Below are 24,724 nucleotides of genomic sequence, written 5' to 3'. Positions count from 1 at the left end.
CAGCCCTTCACAGCTACTCATGTGGCTGGTGCGTTAGTCTCCTAGGGCTCTGTAACAAAACAGCTCACGCTGAGTGGCTTAAAGAACAGAAATTTATTTTCTTACAGTTCGGAACCCTAGAAGTCCACGATCTGGGCAGCCAGCCCCGCTGCTGGCTCCTCCTGAGGCCCCTCTGGGCCGTGTGGACACCGTCCTCTCCTGTGTCATCTATTCCTCTGAGGACACCAGTCCTATCAGACCAGCGCTACCCTATGGCCTCATTTAACCTTAATGATCCTTAACGATCTCCTCCAATTTAGGCCCTTTTCATTGAATCTTGCGGGACACAATTCAATCCTAAGAGTTGGGTTCATCCTGTTTTCTCTCTTCTTTTTTTTTTTTTCTATCTCTTCTTCTTTTTCCTTTTAGATTATTTTGCCTCCTTTATTAGTTTTCTCGGCCTACCCCTCCTTTTTTTTTTTTTTTCCTAGTGGTTTACTCGGGCGGACCCTGGGTTCCTCTCACTTCCGTCCGTCTACCTGTAAAGACTCCACCGCTCGGCGAAGCAGCACTTGGCGCAGGAGGAGGCGCTCTGCCGTGCCGCCTGCAGCGCACCTGCTGCTGGAAGTGTCCACGTTACTGTTTCGGCCTTTAAAAGTTCATTCCGGGGCAGCCCCGGTGGCGCAGCGGTTTAGCGCCGCCTGCAGCCCGGGGTGTGATCCTGGAGACCCGGGATCGAGTCCCACATCGGGCTTCCTGCATGGAGCCTGCTTCTCCCTCTGCCTGTGTCTCTGCCTCTCTCTCGTTCTCTCTGAATGAATAAATAAATAAATCTTAAAAAAAAAAAAAAAAAGTTCATTCCGTTTTAAGGAGGGTTTGTTTGTATGTTTGTTTTTAACAAAGGGGGAAAACCCTCTACGCTTCACATTCCTGGGCCCCATTTCCTGGCGGAGACCCGAGTTCCCACCCGGCTTCGCTTTCCTTCAGCCTAAGCCACTTAACATTTCTTGCAGGACACGCCGCTGGAGGGTTCCTTCAGCTTCGGTTTGTCTGGAAAAGGTCTACTTTGCCTTCTTTTTTGTTTTTTGGTGAATATAGAATTGGAAGCGGACGAGTTTTTCCCTTTTAATAACCTTCAAGATGCCGTGCCACGGTCTTCTGCTTTGCATCACGCCTATTGTCCTTACCTTTGTTCACCTGCATAGAATGTGTCTGTTTTCGTTTGCTTTTCAGACGTTATCCATTCATGATTTCCATACATTTAGGACGTGCTTTGGAGGTTTGGGGTTTGGTATGTTTGGTCCGTGTGATTATTCTGTGTCTGCTGAGCGTCACGATCAATGAGCTTATAGATTTCACATCCAGAACAGTTGCGCCAGGATCACTCAGACGTTTCCCTGCTTCCCTCCTTCCCCGTCTTGTGGGGCCCCAATTATATGCATGTTGGACACTCAAGATCACCCAGCAGGTCACTGGCATCGTCTTTAGAGTATTAAGCACCCTGGCCAGCGTAGGCTGTGTGGCGCTCACCTGTTCCTGGGTGGCCCAATCCTCCTGCAGCCCCCAATCCTCTACCCTCCCAAGAACCGGAGGCGGCATCAAGGACACGGGTGTCAAGTCCACCGCGTCTCACACCCACGAAAGGCCTGGCTGCGGGCATGTGTCTGAGGCCCCTGGTCTCACGACGGGCTCCAGTCGCCCCCGGGGCCATCGCTGTCCCTGGAGGAAGGCTGCAAGTCACCTATCGGTAGTCGTCACATAGAAACTGTTTTCACTGAGGAGAACCTGAAGTTGTCCTTATCACCCTCATCCTCCTGAGGAAAGGGGGCGGGGGGTCCTCTAGTGCCAGGCCTGAGGGCCACACAGCACAGAGGGGCCCATGGCCCTGGTGCCCTGCAGAGCGGCATCCGCAGCCCCCTCCACGGCCACCTGTGTGGGCAGCTACTGTGGATCCCGCCGCGGGCCGACGGCCTTCGGGGACATGCTGTGCCCCACCCGCAGCCGATGCGACCACAAGGCTACACGTGCAAGCTCCAGCTGCCTCCTAGGACGCGGAGCGAGCCGAGGCCATGACGGCAGAGCAAGTCGGCCCCGGCCTGTGGCTCAGGTCCCATCGACGCCCCCTGCCTCCTCTTTCTACCCGTCATTCCTTTTTCAAACAAAGTGAATCATGAGTAAAAAGTGATATTGCAGATGAAAATGAAAATAAGTCAAGCTGAGCAACTAACCTGTGGTCAGCCTAGCTGCAGAGATGAGGAAAGAATGAAGAAGGCAAAGGAGACAGCATCAGTTCTTGAAACATTTTATTGCCTAATTAAGCGTGGATGTAGCAATAGTGACAGTGTCCAGTAAGAAAAAGTACTTTCTCGGACAGGAATTCCCACCGTGAATTAAGGATTTCTAGTCAGGGAATTCCTCAGAGGGAAGGTGTGGAGTTGGCGTCGTGGCCGATACCGAAGTCCGATTTGGCTCCAGCAACAGCCTCCCAGCATAAAACAAAATCTGGGCCCGACAACCAAGAAAAATTTGAATTCAGGTCTCTTTAATGACTTGCCCAGGACGGAGAACTGGACTTTACCGAAGTACGGCTGACCCAGGGTTGGCCCGGGCCACGTGTACAACGCACCGACTCACCCACCACGTACGCTGCTCGCATCCCCATGCCCAGCGCCCCGGCACCTGTCACCTTCCGCGTGGCGCACGATCACGGGCTACACTCCCCACAGTAGTTTCCATCACCGAGCTACACATTTTATAACTGAAGTCCGTGCTCGTAAGCCCCGTCACCTGTTCAGTCACCTCCCACCCCCAGCAACCAGCGGTTTGGTCTGTATTTGAGTCTGTTTTGTTTAGAACCGATTTTTAATCAAGCAGAGGAGACACACCTGCTCCTCTCGGAGCCGTCACGGGGCTCCCGAGACCCACGTGGAGCTCGCGCAGCAGTCTCCGAGGACCCAGACCCAGGACCGTCCCCACAGGAGAGACACGAGCGCGCCACGCTTCGGCCTGATGGAACCACGGGTCTGCTTATCAAGGGAGCTGCCGCAGGGGTGGTGGCATCGGGAGCAGAGGAGCGGATCTTCACTTGTTAGGTCTGTGCAGCGACTCGACCACGGCTCGGCCTCCCGGGCAGCGGCTGCTGCGGGAAATAGCCAGCCCGCCCGGACAGGAGAAAGTGGGCAAGGAAAGAAGTGCAAGAGCAACCCGACGGGTTTCCAGGGGATCTCAACGGTTCCTCCAGCCAAAGCGAACCCTCATGTAAACCTGGGGAGCGGGACAGACGCTCGACAGGCATCCACGGGACACCCGGGCCCCATGGCACAGTGGCCAGGGCGCCAGCGGGGCTCCGAGCAGAAGCACCACGGGCTGTGCCCCCGGGTTCGTGGCTCATCCTGCTCCTTTCCTCATCTAAGCAACACTTCTAAGAACTAAACCCTGAAAACAAGGGTCTAAAGCCACTTGCCCCTGCCCTGCCCCAGGTCTGCCCCGGCCCTGCCCCTGCCCTGCCGGAGTGGGTGGTGAGGGCATTGGGCCCCTAGGTGGGGCTCCTGCAGCTCACCCGAGGGCCCCAGCTGGAACCTGCTGCTCGGTGGCCCCCCCCCTGGACACCCGTCCCCACCACCACCTGCCAGCTGCCCTCAAGGGTGGCCGGCAAGGGCACTCTCGGGGTATAGGCGGGAGAAGCGGCCGAGGGTCCAGATGGGGAAGACGTTCCTGTAGCTCGTATAGTTGATGGCACAGGACTTGTTGAAGACGCCGGCCGTGTTGTCCTGGAAGAGCACAGGGAGTAAGCACAGAGGCTCCAGCATGAGGCCAAGGGGCTCCCGGAATGGAAACCCCGGCCAGACGGCTAGGCAGCCCCTGGGGAGTCGGCCCACGAGCCTCTGCAGGCCGTTCTCCTACCACGCTGGCCCTGGACCCCTGCCCTGGACCCGAGTCACCAGCTCCTCACAGCCGTGTCCCCTCCCCAGACTCGTCCGGGGCAGGGGATCAGCATCCTGTGACTGTGACCTGGACCCGCAGGACAGGCGGAGGCGGCTGCCGCAGCTGCCAAAGCACAGCCTGAGGGTGTCGGGCCCCCACCCCAGGCTCAGAGCCAAGCGATCGTCTGTACACGGGCTCTCCCTAGGGTTTAGGACTCTCCGGCCCCCAGAGCTAGGACCCTGTTCACGAGCACAGGTGTGACCAAGCCCATGTGCGTCGAGGTCGGGGTTGGGCCCTGTGCTCCTCGGCCGCCTCGGCATACCTGGGGCCAGTCGCCATTGGGGAGCTGTTTTCGAAGCAGACACCGGACTCCTCTCTCCAGGGCCTCCACGCAGGGATGCCTGGGGGGGGTGAGGGGGAAGGAGGCACTGACTGCTTGGCCACCGCTCGGGAGGACGGCAGCCCAGCTGCACCCTCGTCCTCGCACCACCAGGCACAGACGTGTGACACGCGAACGCACAGGGACACGCAGCAGCCCCAGCACAGCTAGGACAGCCGGCACCCTGTGGCTGCCCCGCACGTCCACCCAGAATCCCAGATTCCAGACACGCACAGCGCGGCCCGAGCTGCCCCACCCGCACACGTGGGCAGGTGCTCCAGTCCCGCCCTGGCCTCCAGGACCCCCCAGGCCCACAGATGTCACATAGGCCCATGCTCACTGCCCGCGGCCAGGATGATGCACCGGAAGGACGACGGGTTGGGGACCCCGCCCAGCACCCGCGGCCCAGGCCCCCCTGACTCCGCTGCTCCTGCTCACAGCGACCCACCTAACTTGGTGAGGTTTTAGGATCCCCCAAACGGCCCTAAAGCTGATGGACAGCACAGCCCGGGCACCAGGCACGTCCATGGGTCCGCACACCCGCGTGGACGCAGGGGCCGCCTCGGCCCTCCTGGCCCTCCCTTGGGCCTCCTCATGGCCGAGCCTCCCTGCAGGAACCCCCCGTCTCGACAGCCTGTGCCCTTGCCGGCCCCCTCCCCTCCTCCCACCCTCGCTCACAGCTCAGCCGCCCACACGCCACCCGAACAGCCTCCTCTTGACCGCACCATCCGGGGGGTCCCAGGGCACCCACCTGACGGCCATCAGCCCCATCAGGGCCCAGCACGTGTTGTGGATCTGGGACGCGGTGCTCTGCACGTAACGCCGCTGCTCGCAGGACTCGAAGTCCTCCCCCCAGCCCCCATCGGCCATCTGCCGGGAGAGCAGGAAGGCGCAGGCCTGGGAGACCTCTGCACACACGGCCCTGCAGAGAGCGATGGGGGTCGCGGTCAGTCCAGGGAGGCCTCCCGGGGGCGGGGCAGGAGTATGGGGGGCAGCCGGCACCCCAGGCCCACCACCACGTCATGAAGGCCTCAGAGACACCTGCCTCCCGCAGGGAGTAAGAAGCTCTGTGGCTGCGGACGCCTCGGCATGACCACCCCGGCCCCGAAACACCCCGCACCGAGCCGAGCTGAGGGAGGCGGCTGGGACAGCTCAGACCCAGCCCAGAGGGGTCCCACTGGGGGTCGGGGCCAGGCGGGCCCAGAGTGTGCTGCCCAACAGGCTCCTGGCTGGGGCTTTGAGCAGTGAGGCACGGTCTCAGCCCCGTGTCTTTACTGGAGCCATGAGCTCACTGCTTAGAAAACTACGAAACACCCCTGAGGCCCAACATCCAAGGAAAGACACCCAGCAGAGCTTCCTGCTGGCAGGAGCCCCACCCCGGGCAGCACAGGCCCACTCACCCGCTGCGGTAAGTCTGCCCCATACAGGCGAAAGCTTCCAGCCCGAACCAGGTGCCATACGTGAAGCAAACCCCCCAGGAGCTGGAGGAAGACAAAGCAGAACCTCAGCCTCTCCGTCTCGATCGGAGGCTGCAGAAAACCAGATTCCGCCAGACTGGTGGGAACCCATTCCATTGTGGGGTCAGGAAAGCCGGGGTTACTTTCAAGAAAACCACCCCCGTGGCCTTCAGTGCGCCTGGCTCTAAGGCTGAGCCCAACAGGCCCGGTACATGGGGGCCCCGCCAGGGGAGGAGCAGTCAGGCGGGAGCCTGGCCCACACACCCCCCAGTGTCTTCGGCCACACGCTGAGCAAGCAGGAGGAGGCTGGGCACCCAGAAGTGACAAGGCCCCGCAGAACGCTGTCCCAGCAGCTTCTCCCGGACACGGTGGTGTGGCCCGAGGACAGAGCCCCCCCACATCTGCACGCTCGAGAGCTCACGTACCCTTCCCAGGAGCCGTCAGCCCGCTGCTTCCGCCGACAGAAGGCCAGGCCCTGCTGGAGCGTCTCCCTGGAACACAGGATGATGCTAACAAATGCTGCGGGACGACAGCAGCCCACCTACCCCAATGCCACGCATCCCACAGGCTCCAAGAACCAGCGTGGTCTCCCTTAAAACACAGTAAAAGTAAACGAACATCGAGAGAGGAAATACATAGGTGAGAGGTGAGGGATAAGAGGACGTGGGAAGAAGAAGCCAAGTCTCAGTGGAAGCCGTGCTAGTCAGCGAGGAACCAACGCCAGGAGCAGCTGCACGCAGAGCCCGTTGCACTGCAATAACGTCAGGAACATAAGCTGCGGCAAATATGCAAAATAATATTTAAAAAGAAATAAAAAATTAGAGAGCAAATGACAGATTTAGAGGACAGAGGTCCATCATTAGTCTAACTGGTTTGGGTCTCTGAAGAGGCTGGAGCGAAGGTACAAAGCCTCCAGGGAGGTCCCAGAGCCTCGCCTGCAGGTACCCCCCGCCACGGCATCCCCCCCACCGGCATTCCTCCCCCCACCAGCATCCCTCCCCCAGGGACTGGTTTCCAAACAACAGATTGCAGCCAAGTCGATGGGACATCACTTCTGAGACTCGCTGTCCCCCGCTGGCTTCATGAGACTCCGCAGAGGGGCCCCGGTGGCGAGAAACTGAGGCTGGCCTCCAGCCAGTGCTCAGCGAGGAAACGGGACCCCGGAATGGAAACCTGCCAATGACTACGTGAACGTGGAGCGGACCCTCCCACAGCCGATGCTCGGATGAGACCCGAGTCCTGGCCCATGTCCTGGCCGCAGCCTGGTGGGAGCTGTGCAGACGACCCGCTGGGCCGCGCCTGGGTTCCCGACCCACAGAAACTGTGAGGCAACAGACGTGTGTTGTTTGAAGCCACCAAGCTTTAGTCGTGTTGTCACGCAGCATGAAAGAACTGATACAAAGGGTGGCGGGACAAAGATGTGACCCTAGCAATGAAAGAGTGACGCGACCGCAGGGGTAGTAGAAACAAAGAGGTTAAGAGAAAGTAAGAAAACTTGACACGACACAGGTGGAAACTCAAAATGCACAAATTACCGGGAAAGTAGCTTCTCAAAACCGGCTCAAGCAGAGGGAGCCTGGCTGGTCCTGCAAGTACTAAAGACAGAGTCACAGATTCGGACTCTGCCCAGAAAGAAATCAGGACTAGAGGTTTTCAACAGTAACTTCTACTAACTCAACCAAGAATGATCATTCTAACGTGACTCAAAGTCCTCCAGGGGACGGAGGAAGAAACACGCCCTCGCTTACTCTAGGAACCCAAAAGACCGTACAAGTGCGATGCAGGGAAGCACAATTTCCAGGCTGTCCGTGAATGAACGCGGATGCAACATCCAAACCTAAATTTTGGGGAAGCAAACACAGTGGAGATATCCCAATACCAAGTTGGCCCCGTCCCAGAAACAAGGGTGTTTTACCATTAGAGAGATCTACAATAATCATCTACATTTACAGGTAAGGGAGATTATGCTTATCATCTCTACTGAGATAGGAAAGTCCTTATCTTCTAAAATCAAACACCCATTCACAACAGGGGGGAAAAAATAACTGAGCAAATTAGGAAGAAAACGGAACTTTGTTAACCTGAAAAGGGGTAACGACAAAAAAACCTACAGCACGAATCACTCTAAATGGAGAAATATTAGAAGCATTCCCCTTCAACATCAAGCAATAGGACAAAGATGCCACCACGGCCACCACCTCTGCTTCGCAGGCTCAGCCAGGGCAGGGAGCCGAGCAGGAACGCCAGCTGCAAGGACAGTCTAGGAAGACCCACAAGAACCCACAACTAATTAGAATATAAAGAGTTGCCCAGATGGATTCACCGGTGATTTCTGCCCTCAGGGAAGGAATTCTACAAGGTCCCCCAGGCTCCCCCAGGGCCCAGAGACAGCCAGCCTGGTCCTCGAGGGCAGCATCACCTGAAGACCAAAAGCAAAGACATCGCAAGTAAGGGAATCTACAGACCCGTCTCTCCGTGGCACAGACACAGAAACCCTCCGCACAGCAAATGCAGCAACGTAAAGAGAATCGTATGCCACAGGTGAGATTTACCCCAGGTATGCAGAGCTGGTTCCACATTCAAAAATCAGTGAATGCAATCACGGAATCAACAGGCGAAGCCAACAAGCAGAAATCATACGATCACATCAACAGCTGCAGAAGTAGCTGACAAAATCTAACACCTGTTCATCATTAAAAACTTTCAGGAAACTAGGAATAGAAGGTAAACTCTTCTGCTTGATAAAGAGCAGCTGCAAAACTACAGCAAACAGGGCAGCCCCGGTGGTGCAGCGGTTTAGCGCCGCCTGCAGCCTGGGGTGTGATCCTGGATCCCAGGATCGAGTCCTACGTCGGGCTCCCTGCATGGAGCCTGCTTCTCCCTCTGCCTGTGGCTCTGCCCCTCTCTCTCTGAATAAATAAATAAATCTTAAAAAAAAAAAAAAAAAAGGGCAAACATCAGTTGTAATGGTGAGAAACGAGAGGCTTTCCTACGGAGTTGGAACGAGGATGCCCCTGTCACCACCCCTCCTGACACTGTACTGGACGTCCTAACTGATGTAACAGGACAAGAAAGGAAATAATCGGTACACAGAATGGGGAGGAAGAAATAAATCTGTGTTTGTTCACAGATGACGTGATCACCTACGTAGAAAATCCCAAAGAAGCCACCAGAACACTCCTGGGCTACCCATCGTCGCAAGGTTGCAGGATACAAGACGGTTCTTACACAGTAAAGACCTTTCTTTTCTTACCAGCAACGAACAATTAATTTCTGAAATTAAAATCATAGTATCGACTATGTCAGCACCAAAAAGAAAAAACATTACTTAGGTTTAAATCTAACACAGGGGGATCCCTGGGTGGCTCAGCGGTTTAGCACCTGCTTTCAGCCCAGGGCGTGATCCTGGAGTCCCAGATCGAGTCCAGGGCCCCCACACTGGGAAGGGGCAAGGGCAGGGGGTCTCCCCACACAGGCGGTCCCCAAAACCATGTGGCTCCAGGAAGGGTAATGGTCCTGGATAAAGATCCAAGAAGACAATAGTAATGAAGGTTAAAATGAGGAAAAGCTACAAAATGACAACGAAAATTGAGAGACGACCAAGAGGCCACTAGAACAATGAAACACGTGCGCCCACACGACTCCTGCGGGAGGAGCACGCGACCGGACAGCTCCCAGACCTCGCCAGCACAGCCGCAGGGTCGCAGGGTCGGGTGCCGCCAACTGTCCTCCCCGCGGCCTGGAGCTCCTGCACCCTCCACGTCTCCACCAAGAAGCACACTGGACTTTTATTAAACTTCCTAAAACAACGACCTATTAAGGGAAAAGGTCAATCGCAGGAGAACATCACTGGGGACAAGCCGTGCCCAGCGGAAGGGACCACCAGTGGCCCCAGGCCCAGGGACAGAAGTGCAGTAAAGCACGGTGCCAGCCAGGGGCCGCACCGCCCGCCAGGGCAGAAGGGAACCCGCAAAACACAACTAGAAAGTGGTCCAATTCCTTGGACGTAAAGCCACGTACTCCTAAACGACCCCGGCCAACGAGCTCAGGGCAGAAACAGAAGGTCAGCCTAGCTCCACGCTCGCCAAGACTCACCGCAGACGTACGCACACATCTAACAAGGAAGCCGGACGATCGTTCAAGTGTCTAAGTTAGAAAAAGAAATAAAGTAGAAAGAGAACAGTGACGAGCAGACATTGGTGAAACCGGAAACCGAGGCTTTGCCGCGACAGAGTCAAAGGTAGGACACAGCCCCTGTGCAGAGCCTGGGCAGAGCGGGGAGCGGCTGGTGCAGAGGCGGCCCAGGCGGCGCCGACGGCGGGAGGACTGGGGCGAGGACCGGGGGCTGCAGCTCTGCGGCACTGGGACAAGCCCCCAAACCCACAAGATGCAGCAGAGGAAACCTGTGCGGTCCCACGGGTCCCACGGAACCTGTAGCAAGAAATTCAACACCTTCCTTCGAAGGAAACTCCGAGCCCAAATGCAGCCTCCAAACACTTGAGGCAGAAATGGCCCAAGTTCTCACAAATTCAGCCCGAGAATCCAAAGAGAAAATCGGCTCTGCAGCTCCGGGCCGCTGGGCGGGGCCCCACCGGGACGCCGTGAGGGAAGGCGCACCCGGTTTCCCTGTGACCACGGCTGTAAAGGCCCTTGAGAAAGTGCTTTTCCAGTTGAGCCCGAGGGTGCTCAGGAGGAAAGCGTAGCAGCTGCAGCCGCATCACATGTGCCGCGAGCTGTCAACAGACGCGGGGGACGGGGACGCCCAGGAGCCCGCGCATCCCCAGCCCGCAGCCAGGCCACTCCTAAGCTTGTATCCTCAGGAAGCAGGGACCCCGGGCCCCGAGAGACGAGCGGCGTGTTGAGGGCAGGATGGTTCCAGGAATCCGCTGGGAGGCCCCTGAGGACCCACAACCGATGGAGCCACCGCGGGCCACCCGCACCACGGGCACACACGCAGAGGGCAGGGTGGGCCGGCTGCTGCCTGAGCGCAGGGCCGGGCCCCGAGCACCAGGTTGAGGCCTCCTGTGGGGGCCCCAAGAGTGGGAACGGCACAGCCCCGGAGCCAGGAGAGGGCGTCTGCCCAGGTGCGTGCCCACTGAGGTCGCACGGCTTTGTCCCCTCGTGATTCGTCGGGCACCGCGGGGAAGACGCGCCACCTCTGTGCACAGGACGGGCTTACTGAGGGACCGCGGACGTGGACACGCGCAGCTGGGCTGCGGAGCTTTGCACCGTTATTAAGACGTGAGCAATCCTCCCCGTGGGTCAGGGCCGGGCTACGCTGAGCCCCAGTACTCGAGTCCGCCTGGGGCTCGGCCTGGGACGACCGCTGGAGCCCCGCAGGTCACCGGGCTGTTCTCGGTACCTTCTCTTCCCTCCTGAGCTTACTTTCTCTTCCTCACGTTTTTCTTTGCTGTTTCTCCTCCAGCCTCCCTCACGCCGAGGAGGCCACACACGAAGCCCAGCAAGGTGTGTTGGTCGTGTGTGTACATCCCTGCTAAGGCTCCCAGGCGCGGGAGGCTCCCGGGGGCGGGTTTCAGGGAACGAGTCACGTGCAGCTTCCAGCGGCGCAGCAGTCGGCATCCGCACCCCGGAGCGGTTCTGCTCGCGGGCAGCTGGACTCAGGAGCTCTGGAGCCCCTCCGCCCGCGGACGGGTCTTACAGCAGACCCCGCCCCACCGAGGGCCGCCCACCCGGCAACACCACACCCGCAGCGTCCAGCCGGGCAACCCCCACAGCCCGAGGCCACCCTCACCTGATCTCGCCGGCCCTGTGGTCCGGGAAACACTGGTGGAAGAGCTTCAGGGCCTGCATCACGGCCGACGTGCACTCCACGTACGTGTAGTCGATCATGATGTCCCCTAGGAGGGAAGGACCAACGTGCATGTGAGTTCGTCTCGTCACCCAATTTGGCAGCTTGGGCCAAACCGTGAAGAATGAGCGTGCGGCAATGTGCGGAGCCCACATGGGGCAGCGGGAGCCTGGTCGTCCTTCAAGGAAACCAGGGAAGAGCCCCCGGGGACCGGCCCAGCCCCGCAGACGGGGCCGCCAGGTGGGAGGGGGCAGGCACCTACTCGGTGACCTGGAGACCCCCGGGCCAGCACGACGGTGAAGGAGCGAGGCCCAGGGCGGCCTACACCCCACCCAGCAGACCACGTTCAGCAGTGACAACAGCGAGGCAGAGACCTGGAAGCAGGGGTGCGGGCCATGCGGGCCACGCGGGGCAAGAAGCTGCCCTCACAGACTAGATCCACAGGCAGAGCAGCGTGACGCAGGCCAGCAGGTCCCCACCGACACCCCCTGCAAGGTGCCTGGGCTCTGCGAGGTGCACTCGGGGCGCAGGACGGTCTCGCGGAAGGCAGGGCACGCGGCAGGAGAGCCAGTGACCCCCCAGCTCCACCCCACGTCCAAGAAACCGAACCACAGCTTTCCAGCCACGAGCACAGGCAGTGGCCACGTTCAGAGCTCGGGACACGCAGCCGCCACCACCCGCCGGCGCCTCCGCGGGCACTGCTCCCGCCTGGGGAGGACCTCAGGGCCCCGGCGGGTGAGCCCCTGGGCTGGTCTCCTGGCCGCAACCACTCACCGAAGACCTCCGAGGGGTTCAGCAGCTCCAGCAGGTGCCCCCCACGCTTAGTCTCATAGGTGGAAAACCCTCCGTCAGAATTTTTCATGTTCAGCAACTAAAAGCAGAGAAAGGACATCCTGAGAGTTCACCCTTGTGCTGAGCATGACGGGGACCCCACCAGCCACGGCGGAGCTTTCCAGAAACAGCCCTGGCTAAGACCAACAGGGCAGGGCGGGACACGGGAGCCGCTCTCACATTAAACCGAGGCCTCCGGTGCCCCAGGCAGTGGTCCTCCAGGAGTGGCCACCGGGCCCCAACCCACACCTGCTTATCCACTCGTCAGCCACACGTGGACACCACGCGGCCTCCGTGCTGAACCACGCACACACCGGGTGTGAAGGGACTTCGCACAAACACGAACGGCAGGTGTATCCTGCCTTCAGCCCTCGCTGGCGAGTAGCCAGGCCCGCAAGCCCCCAGCACAGGTGCCGTTGGGGGACGGGCCCCCCCGGGCTTGCAGCGCGACCCAGGCCTTCACGCAGAAGGAGCCACGGGAAGCGCAGCTCACAAGCAGCACTGGGGGGGGACCCAGGGTGCCCCCAGCCCAGCCCCAGCCCCGGCCCCAGCCCCTCACCACAGCAACGGCGTCACAGAGCTGCTCTCGGGCGACGTGCTTGGTGACGAAGGAACACTTCTCCTGCAGCAGGAGGATGGACTTCAAGGCCTCGGCTGTGCAGTCGGCAACGATCCAGCCACACTCCAGCGTGCTGAAGGGGAAGCCGCCCTGCAGGGCGCGGGGCCCGCGTCAACCCTGGGCGTCGGGCCTCCCAGTGAGAGCAGAGGCCTGGCCACCTCAGCCCCACGCACCACCCAGCGTGGGCAGCCCCCGACCTGCAGGGGGAGGCGCACACCGTGGGGGGCTGCCCTGGGCCCGCAGCACCGCCCACACACCATCCGCGTCCCGACCCAGCGTGGTGGGTGCGTGTGCACGTGCTGCCATCTAGCAGCAGCTCTGCAGCACAGACGTGCGAGCTCAGCTCTGATGCGGCAGCAGGAGGTGGCCCACGGGCCTCAGCCACCTCACGTACGCGTCTCCCCCGTCAGGGAGGCCCAGGTGCACTGGCAGCGCCGGCCATGGGCGTGTGGGAGCAGGAAGGCCCAGGGAGCCGCGAGGAGCCCTCTTAAACGGCAAGCACAGCCAAGCAGGGCACAGGACTCGGGGGAGCCGGCTGGCCGCGCACCTTGCTCATCTGGCGGTAGTACTTCTGGTAGTCAGGGTAGTTGTCGGGGACCTGGGCAGCATCCAGGGGCACAGGCGGAGAGCAGGGGAGGCCCCGTCAGCCCCAGGTGCAGAGCACACGCATGGCCCCCAGCCATCAGAGCCAAGGCAGCCTGCAAGGCCTCCCCCCGCCACGGCCCAGCGCCCCCACCCGCTGCCCCGGAGACATGCCCGGGCGCTCCCAAGCTGGGGAGGGCAGGCAGGGGCACCCAGCACAGGTGGGGAGGCCCCACCACCCCCAGGCACAGGCCACTGCGGCCTCACCTGCGAGATGCGGAGAAACTCGTGTGCCTTCTGCAGGGAAGACGAGAAGTCGGGCCTGTGGTGTGCCCCTGCCTGGAAGACAGCGCAGGCTGAGCGGCCTGGGGCACGAGCCCGCGGGTGAACTGGCTCCCAGACCGCCCTGGGGATGTGTCGCCACCACCGAGAAACAGGAGCAAACCCACCCGAGTGTCAAGCTCTTCGGTTTCTGCTGACGTGTCAGGAAGACGTGATGGAGAAACGAAGGGGGCAGGAGGGTCCACCCGAAACCTGGCCCGGCCGGGGCACAGGAGCCCGGCCACCGAGGCAGAGCCCCACATGGCCCAGACCCCCAAGGCCACCAGCACACGCTCTGGTCTCTGCAGCGTGTGCTCAGAGGTCCCCTACGGGCAGTGAGCGCAGAGGAAGGCCGAGAGCCCCCGCCCCTGCTGGAAGCTTCCTGCGCGGCATCCCTGCTCCTGGAGCCTCCCAGCCCGCCCACCACCACCCTGCCTCGGTGGGGCCCTCGCCACAGGCCTCAGGGCCCGGGTGAGCAAGGAGGACGCAGGCTCAGCCAGCGGCGCACACCCAGGAGGTCAGCGGGGGACGGCTGGCACACGTACCTCGAGAAGGGCCTGCACCGCAAAGGAGGTGTCCCACACCTGCGAGCCGTTGGTGCCCTGCACACGAGGACGAGCTGTTAGAGCAGCGGGGCAGCTCCCCACCTGCCCACCATCACCCAGGGCCTGCCAGGTGGGGTGGGGGCAGGCGGCGGCGTCTGGGGGCCCAGCCAGCCCCCAGCCCTGGGCTCCGCGCTCTGTGCACCCGGCGCCCACGAGGGCCGAGCGGGGGCTGTGCGTGCGGGCGGGTGAGGGTGAGGCAGCCCCACACCTGTCACCAGCAGCCGCGACCCGATCCTCGGGGGCACATCCAGGGCCTGCTCCACCCCTGCCTATGACAGGCTCTCGCCGAGGCACAGCGAGGACCAGCCTGGCGGAGCCGGGAGGCCCCCCCTCGGATCCCACCCCGGGAGCCTCGTGCACTGGTCCACACCGCTCCCACGAGGACGCTGGGTAGGCACAGACACTCAGGCAACAGGGACAGGCCAACAGCCCAGGAGAGCCTCCCAGACAAGAGAGACCAGCACGGGGTCAAGGCTCAGGGTCTCCCCACCAGGGCAGGAAACCAGCAAACAGGCCCAGACGGCGGGTGCGCCCCGAAGGAGGGGCGCCCAGAGCAGGGCACAGAACCAGCCCGATGCCAACACACGTGCCACGGCCTAACCAGGGACAGTCATCAACCCCGTGGGGCAGGAATGGGGCAGTGACCATTCCCTAAGCACCGGTTAGCTGGGCGTGGAAGGACTCCGGACCCACGTGGCCACATGGGGCCCATCACCCTCCTCCCGTTTGCACGTGGCCGTCGCGAGCGGGCAGCAAGGCCAGGCCAGCCAGGTGGGCTGTGTGCTGGACGCCATGTAGAGTCCTAAGGGTCAGGGGCGCATCTGATCCGAGAACCCTGCTGGAGGCTCCCTCTGTGTGTCCACATGGAGCCAAGGGGGGGACAGAGAGAACCCCCTCAGGGTGGCCCCACGGCTCCAGGCTCGCTGCTCTCAGGGCCCTGCAGCCGGGTCCGTGCCAGGTCAGCCCCAGGGTCACACTCAGGACATGGCCGGGGGAGCAGTGGGGGCAGGAGGTTGCAGGCCACGACGGCACAACCCGGGGCAGCAGCACACGTCAGCGGGACCACGTGGGAGCACACCCCCCATGGACGGAGCACACATGCCCCAAACCCTTAGAGGCTGGGGCAGCTCTGCAGGAGCTCGGCCTGGGCACCAAGCACAGCGTCCACACACTCAGTGGTCTCAGGGGACCTGGCTGCCCCTCAGGGGGACTCCTCGGGTGGGCTCCTAGTGGGGGTGGGGGTGGGGGGCCCCACCATGGGGGTAGCAGGGGTGGGCTGCAGACCCTCTCCTCCGGGCCTGTGCACCCCTGCCACTGGCTGTCCCGTCCCACGCCGGCCTGGGGATGCTGGGGGCTGCTGTGCGCCCGCCCCCGGACCTCACTGTGAGGGGCGGTCACCCTAAGGGGCCCAGAGCAGGAAAGGCTGAAAAGGGAGCAAGCGGCCACAGCCTCGTCTTTACCTGCATTTTCATGCCGTCGAGGCCCAGCCTGTGAGGAGGAGAAAGGCCCAGGTCAGGCAGCTCAGCCCACAGACGGCAGCAGGCTCCCGGCCCCTGCACACCCTGTGTGTCCCGCGCGGCCCCACTGCGGGCGGTGACCGACCAGCCACGCTGGCCTGCGAGGCCCCCAGGCGCTGTGCCCCCGACTGGCCAGGCCCTTCCCACCGCACTCACCACAGGTAATCGGGAATCCTGGAGACGTGCTCCTGGAAGACAGAGGAGGTGGGCCCGTCCACGTACCAGCGCACGAGCATGTTGATGGTCTTCGAGATCTGCCGGGGGACACGGAGCCACAGCCCCGTCAGGCGCTGCCCAGACCCGCTCCGCTCCTGATACGGGACGACGGCCCACGCGGGCCCCCAGCACAGCCTATATCTGGGCTGCATGTGGGCGTGTGGGGTGGGGCGTATCCGCCTCAGACGACAGAGCAACGTGGCCCCCAGGAGAGACAGAGGCGGTACCTGTGGGGCAGGGGCTGCTTGCCCGGTACGGAATGTTCTACAGACCCAAACCCACATCCTGGCGTCGCGTCAGGCCAGTCAACCCTGCACGTCCCACCCGGGTCACACGGGGTCTGATCAGTGCCAAGTCGACAGTCCCCCCAGGACCACACTGCTACACGGGGAACGACTCCCCGTTCCACTGAGGCAGCCACAGATCACGGTCCCCCGGGTGCCACGGGCCCCACAGAACCCCGGCGAGCAGCACGGGACAGTGTTCCAACGGGGCTGGCCCAGAAAGGCTGCCACCAGGCCCGCCAGGGTCACCCCACGGCCAGGAGGCACCCCCAGCCTCCACTGCCTGGGGTCCACGCCGGGCCTCTGCCAGGCCCCACGGCCTCACCATGCAAGGCCAGGCCGGGACAGTCACCGGGCTCAGCAGGAAGCAGGGCTGGAACCCAAGCACCTGAGCACTGTACGCCCACGGGCAAGGGCGGACAGCAGGTCGTGGGGAGACGTCGAGGGGGGAAGCACCCTTCCCAACTGACCAGGAAGCTCTTGAGAGGTGGCCCCAGGAGCAGGTGCAGCGGGGGAGGGCAGGGCGCAGGGCGCAGGCGAGGGGGACCCGGAGGCCTCACCTCCAGAGCACCCTCCGCCCCAGCCCTCGCCCCCCACGGGGCCGCACAGGGCCAGCCGGCGCCGCAACTGACCGGGCCGATGCTGATGCACTTGGAGAAGCGGTCGTCCGCCGCGATGTGCTCGTACAGCCTCTGGACGGCCCGCTGGCGCAGGCTGGCGCTGTGGTGGCGCTCGTACAGGTTGAGCAATGCTGCGGGGGCAAGGTCGTCAGCCCAGCACAGCCCCGGGGCCCTCCCGACCCCGCCCTCCCCACGGCCCTCTCCGACATCCCGTGTGGAAACCTGGCCAGGGCGCACCCGGGCAGTGACTGGGATGGGCCCAGCACAGAAGACACATGCAAGGGACGCGGGAGCAAGGATGCGGGCCCTCAAGCCGCCAGGGTTCCTGCAGGGAGACGGGCCTAGGCCGGGCCCCTGGATGCAGGGAACAGAGTGCTCCCCGGGCCCGCAGCCCCCACCCTGCTCCGGGACCCCAGCCTCAGGCTTGCTCCGGGGGCAAGGACAGCACATGCACTGGACGTGATGCACAACGGCTGCCCCCCCACCCCGGTCACCACAGGGCCTAAACGACGGGGGGGTGAGAAAGGGGAGGAGACTCGGTCACTCAGCCCAGGCCGCCCGCCAGCCCCGCGCAGGCACCCACCGTACACCACCCGGAGCAGCCAGCTGTGCGGCGTGTACAGCTCGTCGGGGGCCACGCTGCTCCTGTGCGCCGGCCAGTCGATGCCGGCGTAGTCCTCCACGTAGAGCTCCTGGGGGGCAGCACCTCAGCACCCTGCTCGCCCGCTTCCTCGCAGGGCATGCCCTAGCGAGCACCCTGCACCCCAGCCTTGCCCCAGGACCCGGGGGCCAGGCCTCTCCCAGGGGCCCCGAGCACCCCCCCAGCCCCCGGGCCGGTCCTTGGGGACGGGAAGGTGGATGCTCCATCGCGGCTCCTGGGAGCGCGGCCCCGTAGGGTCCCGAGACAGCAGGCGCGAGGGTGACCCCAGGGTGCCCGCCCAGGACGGCTCACCTGGCGGAGGCTCTGGACCAGCGGGTCCTCCTTGGCGGTCAGCCGGGTGGCGTAGCAGTAGCTCATGGGCAGGTAGACCTGTCGGCAGTGGCACCAGAGCGTGGAGGGGTGCGCGGGTGCCCAGGCGGGAAGCAGCCTGGGGAGACAGCACACACCATGTGGTCGCCCTGCCGCCTGCAGCGCGGCCCCGGCCTTTCCACGCGTGGACCCGGCCACTGGCACGTCACAGCCCGGCTCCCATGGGCTGACAGGCCGACCACCAGTCCTCCCGCTCGGCCGGACGCATCCTGACGCCAGAAACCCAACCCCGACGCTCAGGACCGTCTGTGGCCTCGTCAGCTGGAGCTTCCACAGCGTTCACGGAGAACCAGGGCAGGGGCTCTACGGGAACGTTCTACTTTGCAACTTTTCTGCAAACTGACGGCTATTCCAAAATCAAAAGTTCATCTAAAACCCCGCGGCCCCGGCCCCTCTGCCCAAGGACGGGCACTTGCGCAGACACCAGCCGGCCCAGCACCTGGCAGCACCTGGGCCGCCCTGCCTCCCTCCCAGCACCGGCCCCCGGGGCGCACTGCCGCCAGCCTTGGACCCTCACCCTGTCCCCAACCCTCCAAAGCACCCGGCAGCCCTCGCAGCCCAGCACCGCCCGCCGGGCCCCCCACGGACGGCCGCCAGCGCCCCACACGCCCTCCGGCACCTGCTCTGCCGCATCTGCCCACTCCCTACACACCAGCAGGTCCACGGAGCAGCCGGCAGGAGGCCAGGGAGGATCACCTCCCCTCCTCCAGGGGCCAGCCTTGGGGGATGGTGCCCTCCTACCGCCTCCCCTCACTTCACCACCTCCCCTCCCCTCCCCACCCTCTGCCCCAGTCACTGCCTCTCTTCACCTTCTCACCTCCCGCCTCCTCCCCCCTCACTGCCTCCCCTCCCCTCCCCATCCTCTGCCCCAGTCACCACCTCCCACCACCTCTGTCACAGCCCCGTGTCCCGGTCACTGGGTCACCACTGCCAAGGCTGCAGAGGTTGGGCCAAGTCTTGCATCAGAGCCCTTCACCCAGGCCCTACAAGAAGCCCGAAGCCCGCCCCGCCTCCCTGACAGCTCAGGGGCCTGGACGTCGCTGACAGGGCTTGGGGAGGCCGCAGGGGTCCACCCAGGCTCTACCAGGGTCTCACCTCTTGAAGGTGACCTGGGGGACTTATACGCATAAGAATGTGTCCTGGGGAGACGCCCAAGGTGTTACACACTGGTCGACGCTTCACACAACTAGAAATTAGTGTGACGTTGCTGAGTGAACCGCAGGCCTGTCGCCCAGGGAATTCCTCTCCCTTAAGGACACACAGCCAAGTGCTGGGGGAAGCGCACCGCCTGGGACTAAGGCTCCCCCTCACTGGCAGGAAGAGAAGGGAACAGAAAGCAGAGCACACCCCACGCCCCGGTGCCGAGGCTGCCGAGCGGCAGGGCCTCCTCCTTCTGCTTTCCCCTTTCACGAGGCCAAGACGTCAGGACAGGACGCAGCCCGGCCGTCTGCAACAACGCAGGGCTCGCCCGGCCTGCCGGGGCGCCACCTCACAGGGCCTCCCCGCTCCTGCCCACGGGGACCCCTTCCACGTGTCTGCTGGACTCGGCCCACCGGGCCCCACCTCACTCCACCGGACGGGCCGCCCGCCCCCGGCGACAGGCGACCCCGGGCCCGCCCCCCACCCGGTAAAGCGCGGGCAGCCCGGCCACACGGCAAGGGCGGAAGGGCGCACGCACCACATCTCCGGGAACAGAGTGTTGAGGCCTTCCCAGCTGTAAACGTTCAGGACGGCCAACCAGAACTTCCCCCAGGAAGGGATGACCACGGCGCCGCCTACGGAGAAGAACGGTCGTACGTCAGCGGCCTTCCCTGGAACACCAGCTGCTCGGGACGGTCCCCGTGAACGGAAGCCGGGGCTGAGGCTCCTCCGGCACAGGTGGGAAGCAGGCCCCGAGCCCCTCAGGTCTGCTCAGCTGCACGGCTGCTGTGTGGAACCGCAGCGTCCCTAGCGTCAGCAGGTCGGGCCGAGAGCCACATTCGCAGCCTCCCCGCAGGAGGAGCGCCCGGCACGCGCGGTGCAGGGAGTACCTTTCTCGTGGAGAATGTTCCGGGCTCGCACCAAGTCAGGATCGTCAGGCCCAACACCCAGAATTCTTAGAGACACGTAGTTGAGTGCAGTCCCAAACACCGTGGACTTGTCTTCCACGTGCCTTGGGGAGCAGGAGGGGGACGAGAGATGGCCGTGTTTCAGCACTCGCAAGACGCCGAGCAGGGCTTTTAGCACAACCTCCTGAGAAAGTAAAAAATGCCTCCACGGACATCACACGACCGCCCGACGACACCCAGAGCCGCCATGGTCCAGTTAGAAGCCCCGCACCTCCCGTAACCGGCCGGCACTAGCACTGCCTGCCTCCTGCGCTCCCTTCCCACGCCCGGCCCAATGTGACCAGTCGCAGGCCAGTGACCCAACTAAGGCTCCTTCGTCAGCACACATGGCACAGGCTCCAGAGGCAACGAGTAGGGGCGGCCGGGCCCCTGTGCCTGTGCAAAGGCACTAGGCAGATCTCAACACCCGCCACCACCACCGGGACCTGCGGGAGAGGAGGCCCCAAGTTTGAGGCCAAAGCCCCGCCCAGGAGCAGACGGGGGCTGGGCTGTCCCCTAAGAGTTCTGATGGAGAATCCCGGGGTGCGGACTCCGCTCACCAGGAGGAACCCCAGCCCTGAGCGTACAACTCGGGGCTCCAGGGCCCATGAGCAGGTGGGCAGGCAGTCGACCACACTGGGCAAGGCCCAGCTCCCAGAGTGAGCTCCGTGTCAGGGGGGTGCACGGAGAACTGGGGAGGGGTGCTGGCCCCCCGGCTCCACCTGCTGCCACCCAGGAGTGGTCACAGCCAGCTGGCTTTCTGTGCGGTGCGAGTCCCCAGCGCCTCCCAACCAGCCTGAAGGCCCATTTGTGACACCAGCTGTAAGACCAGGGCCCAGAAAGGGAGCAGCCTCCTACTCTGAGGACCCCAGATGCCAGGTCCACCGGCGCACAGCCCCCAGCCGACCTCCCTCCTCGCACGCTCCCCTCGCCCCACCCCAGCTCCTGGGGAGCTACCGCCACCCCCACCTTGACAGGTGTATCCCCTACATAACGCGTGTGCACACGCACGCACACGTGTGCGGTAACAAAAGCACTCACAGGCCCCAGCCGCCATCAGGAAGCTGCACGGACCGCAGGTACCGCACTATCTCTTCTCTATATCCGGCCGGCAGAGGGATCTGTGCCACGTAGCACGTGATGAGCAGACCTGTGACGGAGAAGCGGTTCTCAGTGGGAGCAGGCTGCGAGCACCGCTAAGCCCAGGCCCCCTTCCCGCACCCCGCAGGGAGCTGCCCCGAGCTCTCCCTCTCGTGGAGAGGAGCCCGAAGAGGCTATTGCTGCCGGCCTCGCCAGGGACTCCGGGAGTGAGGCCCCGCGGAGCAGCACCAACATGCGACACCCCCTCCCAGCCACTCTAGGGCCCCGTAACACTGTCCACACCTGCTGGAAAAGGAACACCAATGGGTCACCCCTGGATAAAAATATTCATTGCTCACATTTTTCTGTTTTATAGGGGTTTTTCTAGCATATGTCACCTTGCAAATGAAGATCAATTGTCAGTAAACACGATCCACAGAAAAACCTTCCCAGCCCAGCACTCCTGAGTACGGTGCTCCCAGGCCGCCGCCAAACCCCACCTGCGCTCCGCCCCCCACGCCTGTGGTGCCCTGCAATGGAGGTGGAGCTGAGGTGTCTTGGGGTGGTCCCAGCCCAACACACCGTGGAACACACGCCTGACGCTGGCTCAGAGGCATCAGAAACCCCGTTAGCCACCCTCATACGGAGCTACGCCCTGGAAGGCGGCAGCTGGGTTTGGAGATGCGGCAAAGGTTCCCAGAAAAATCATCCCAAATCAGGCTCCCTCTTTCCATTCTAGTTGCGGTACCATCAAGACACAGAAACACACATGGTCAACGCCATGTCACCGGCTTCCCACAGAGACCCGGTCAATGACGCATGTGGACAGCCGATGCCACACGAACCACACTCAAAGGGGAATAGTCTATACAGATCCAAATTAAAGCAAGAAAAGAAAGACCCTTCAAAGCTCAGCCGGCCACGGAAAAACTCTGCACGGTACCTCAGAACAGACCAGCGCCAGCCCGAGGACGAGGGGAGTCCTCGACGGGGAAGCAGCCGCCCAACATAGGAGGGAGGCCCAGCAGGCAGGGCCCAGGGCAGCAAACACCGAACAGGGCAGCTGTCCCGGTGACAAGAGCCCCCCGCCTCCTGGTGCTGCGCGTGGGCGGGCGGCCTAGCCCGAGTCTCCTCACCCCCACACCCCATGAGGCAGCCCGGCACCCCGCCCGGGACAAGCTGTGTCACCGCCTCCCTGAGAAGATCTCTGGCTCCAGGTGACTCTCCCCTAAGGACAGGCCCGTGGGCCCCTGGACAGGAAGGTACGATGCCGTACAGCCCCAGGGGACACGAGCACGCACTCCCCATGCTCCTCCCACTAGAGGAGTCCTTCCACACACATCACACAAGGGGATTCCTCACATTACACGGCTCTTTATTTTGTGAAACATTCTCAGAAAGCAACGGTTTCACGTAGCTCAGTACCTAGGAGTCCAGAGGCCATCCTCCAAGGCCATCCTCCGGTTCCAGCCGCAGCTCCCCCAGCCACCTCCTCAAGGTCAGCTCACACACCTGAGCTGCCCGAGGACTTAAAGACCCCACCCATCAGGGCACCTGGCTGCCTCCGTCAGTTGCCAGAGCATGCAACTCTTGACCTTGAGGTTGTGGGTTTGAGCCCCACGCTGTGTCGTAGAGATAACCTAAAAATAAAATCTAGGGGCACCTGGGTGGCTTAGTGGTTGGGCGTCTGCCTTTGGCTCAGGCTGTGACCCCGGGGTCCTGGGATCAAGTCCCACATCGGGCTCCTCACAGGGAGCCTGCTTGTCCCTCTGCCTGTGTCTCTGCCTCTCTCTCTGCGTCTCTTGTGAATAAACAAGTAGGGTCTTCAAAATAAATAAATAAACAAAAATAATAAACCAGAAAAATAAAATCTTAAAAAATAAAAGGACCCTACCCATCACCTGCCCACGTCTGGCACCTTTATACAGGCCTGGTCCTCCACCCGGAGTGCCCCTGCCACTCTGTACTGGACTCAAGAGCCACTCCTCCCCTGCCCCCCCGTACCCCTCGCTTCCCTTTTGAGAACCCTGGGCTAGCCGTGCCCTCAGTCCCACCCCGGCGCCGACGCCAGGACGGCACAGGCACAGGACAATGCTCCCGAGTAAGTCCGGGTCTTCATCCACCTTCTCATTCACCGCACAGCACTGACGCGGGCCTGGAGCGGGCCAGGGCCCCGAGGAAGCCCCAGGATGGCCTCACCCACCTACCTGGCAGGAGGAAGAGTGGGCCGCCATAGTCACCCGCCCAGTGCCCATCCTCAGCCTGCAGCCCCACGTAAAACGTGATCCCGTTGAGAGCCGCGGCACGGGCTGTGTCGGCTTTGGGCAAGTCCTTGAAGTGACTCCCCTGCGAGGGAGGAGAGACGGGAGCCCTCGTCACTCACCGCCCCCCCAAAACAACGAATGCAAATTACTTTAAGGTTTCGACTGTTTCAACCAAATGTCAACAAGTTCTCCCGGTTTCCAGTCTCCTACTTCCCAATTTCTTCACAACCTCTCCAGGGCCATCTTCAGTCAGTAACACAGGGGCCCCCTGACGCCCCCCATCAGGGAGCTGGCTGGCTCAGTTGGCAGAGCAGGCAACTCTTGATCTTGAGGTCGAGGTCAGCTCCTCCCCGGAAGTCCACTGGGCTGGAGAGTTCATTTTCCAGAGGGCCTTGCTGGACACCTGTGCTGTCCTGGCCCTGACCCTCCCCTGAGGGCAGCCCTGACCCTCTCACCTTGACCCTCCCCTGACCCCAGCCCTGACCCTCCCACCCTGACCCCAGCCCTGACTGTCCCCTGTCCCCGGCCCTGACCCACCCCTGACCCTCCCCTGCCCCTGGCCCTTACCCTCCCCTGACCCTCTCCTGTCCCTGGCCCTGACCCTCCCCTGACCCTCCGCTGACCCCGGCCCTGACCCTCCCTGACCCCGGCCCTGACCCTCCCACCCTGACCCCGGCCCTGACCCTCCCTGACCCCCCCCCGCCGGCCCCCCGCCGCACTCACGGTGTCCAGGCCCAGGGAGTGCGCCTCCAGCGCCGTCTGCCCGCGGCCGGGGCCCTCCTCCGCCCCCAGGTACGTCCAGGTCTGCCGGCCCCGCTCGCAGCGCAGGCGCCAGCGGCTGAGGTCGGTGGCGGGCTCGGTCTTCCAGGGGCCGCCCCGGCGACGCAGGCTCCTGGGACCCGGGCGCTCGGTCAGCCCCGCCGCCCCCGCCGCCCCCGCCGCCCCCGCCGCCCCCCGGGGTCCCGGCCGCGCGGACTCACGTGCCCTCCGTCATGACGGCGCCCGCGCCGCTCCCCGCCGCGCCCCTGCAGCCCAGCCGGGCCGGTCGGGCGGGCGCGCCTCGGCGGCCTCCGCGGGCGCGGTGGGCCGATGCCTCCCTAGCCAATCAGGACGCCGCGGG

The 24,724-nt window shown here is 63.0% G+C and overlaps 1 protein-coding gene across 1 annotated transcript; it reads right to left on the bottom strand.

Moving 5' to 3' along the window:
* Positions 1–2,265: 2,265 nt before the first annotated feature.
* Positions 2,266–24,673, bottom strand: LSS (lanosterol synthase). The gene is made up of 22 exons (XM_072738494.1): positions 24,585–24,673; positions 24,328–24,496; positions 23,548–23,686; positions 21,302–21,410; positions 20,204–20,325; positions 19,852–19,948; positions 18,096–18,231; positions 17,727–17,835; positions 17,156–17,274; positions 16,180–16,277; positions 15,967–15,994; positions 14,447–14,503; positions 13,848–13,919; positions 13,546–13,596; positions 12,939–13,088; positions 12,323–12,419; positions 11,492–11,597; positions 6,165–6,230; positions 5,683–5,763; positions 5,034–5,204; positions 4,226–4,304; positions 2,266–3,749 (listed from the first exon to the last, which is right to left on the bottom strand). The coding sequence occupies exons 1-22, from the start codon at positions 24,596–24,598 to the stop codon at positions 3,618–3,620; spliced, it is 2,202 nt and encodes a 733-aa protein (XP_072594595.1). The 5' UTR covers positions 24,599–24,673; the 3' UTR covers positions 2,266–3,617.
* Between the last annotated feature and the right edge of the window lie 51 nt (positions 24,674–24,724).

Source organism: Vulpes vulpes, chromosome 15 (genome assembly GCF_048418805.1).
Source record: "Vulpes vulpes isolate BD-2025 chromosome 15, VulVul3, whole genome shotgun sequence".
NCBI classification, from domain to species: Eukaryota; Metazoa; Chordata; class Mammalia; order Carnivora; family Canidae; genus Vulpes; species Vulpes vulpes.
This window is presented reverse-complemented; position numbering and strand designations above follow the sequence as displayed.

Excerpts from the sequence above, each read along its gene's own strand:
- LSS (XM_072738494.1), bottom strand. Across the intron at positions 21,411-23,547 it reads CCCACTCTTCCTCCTGCCAG|GTCTGCTCATCACGTGCTAC; the intron begins GTAGGTGGGTGA and ends TCTCCGTCACAG. Across the intron at positions 17,275-17,726 it reads GCTGCTCCGGGTGGTGTACG|CATTGCTCAACCTGTACGAG; the intron begins GTGGGTGCCTGC and ends TTGCCCCCGCAG.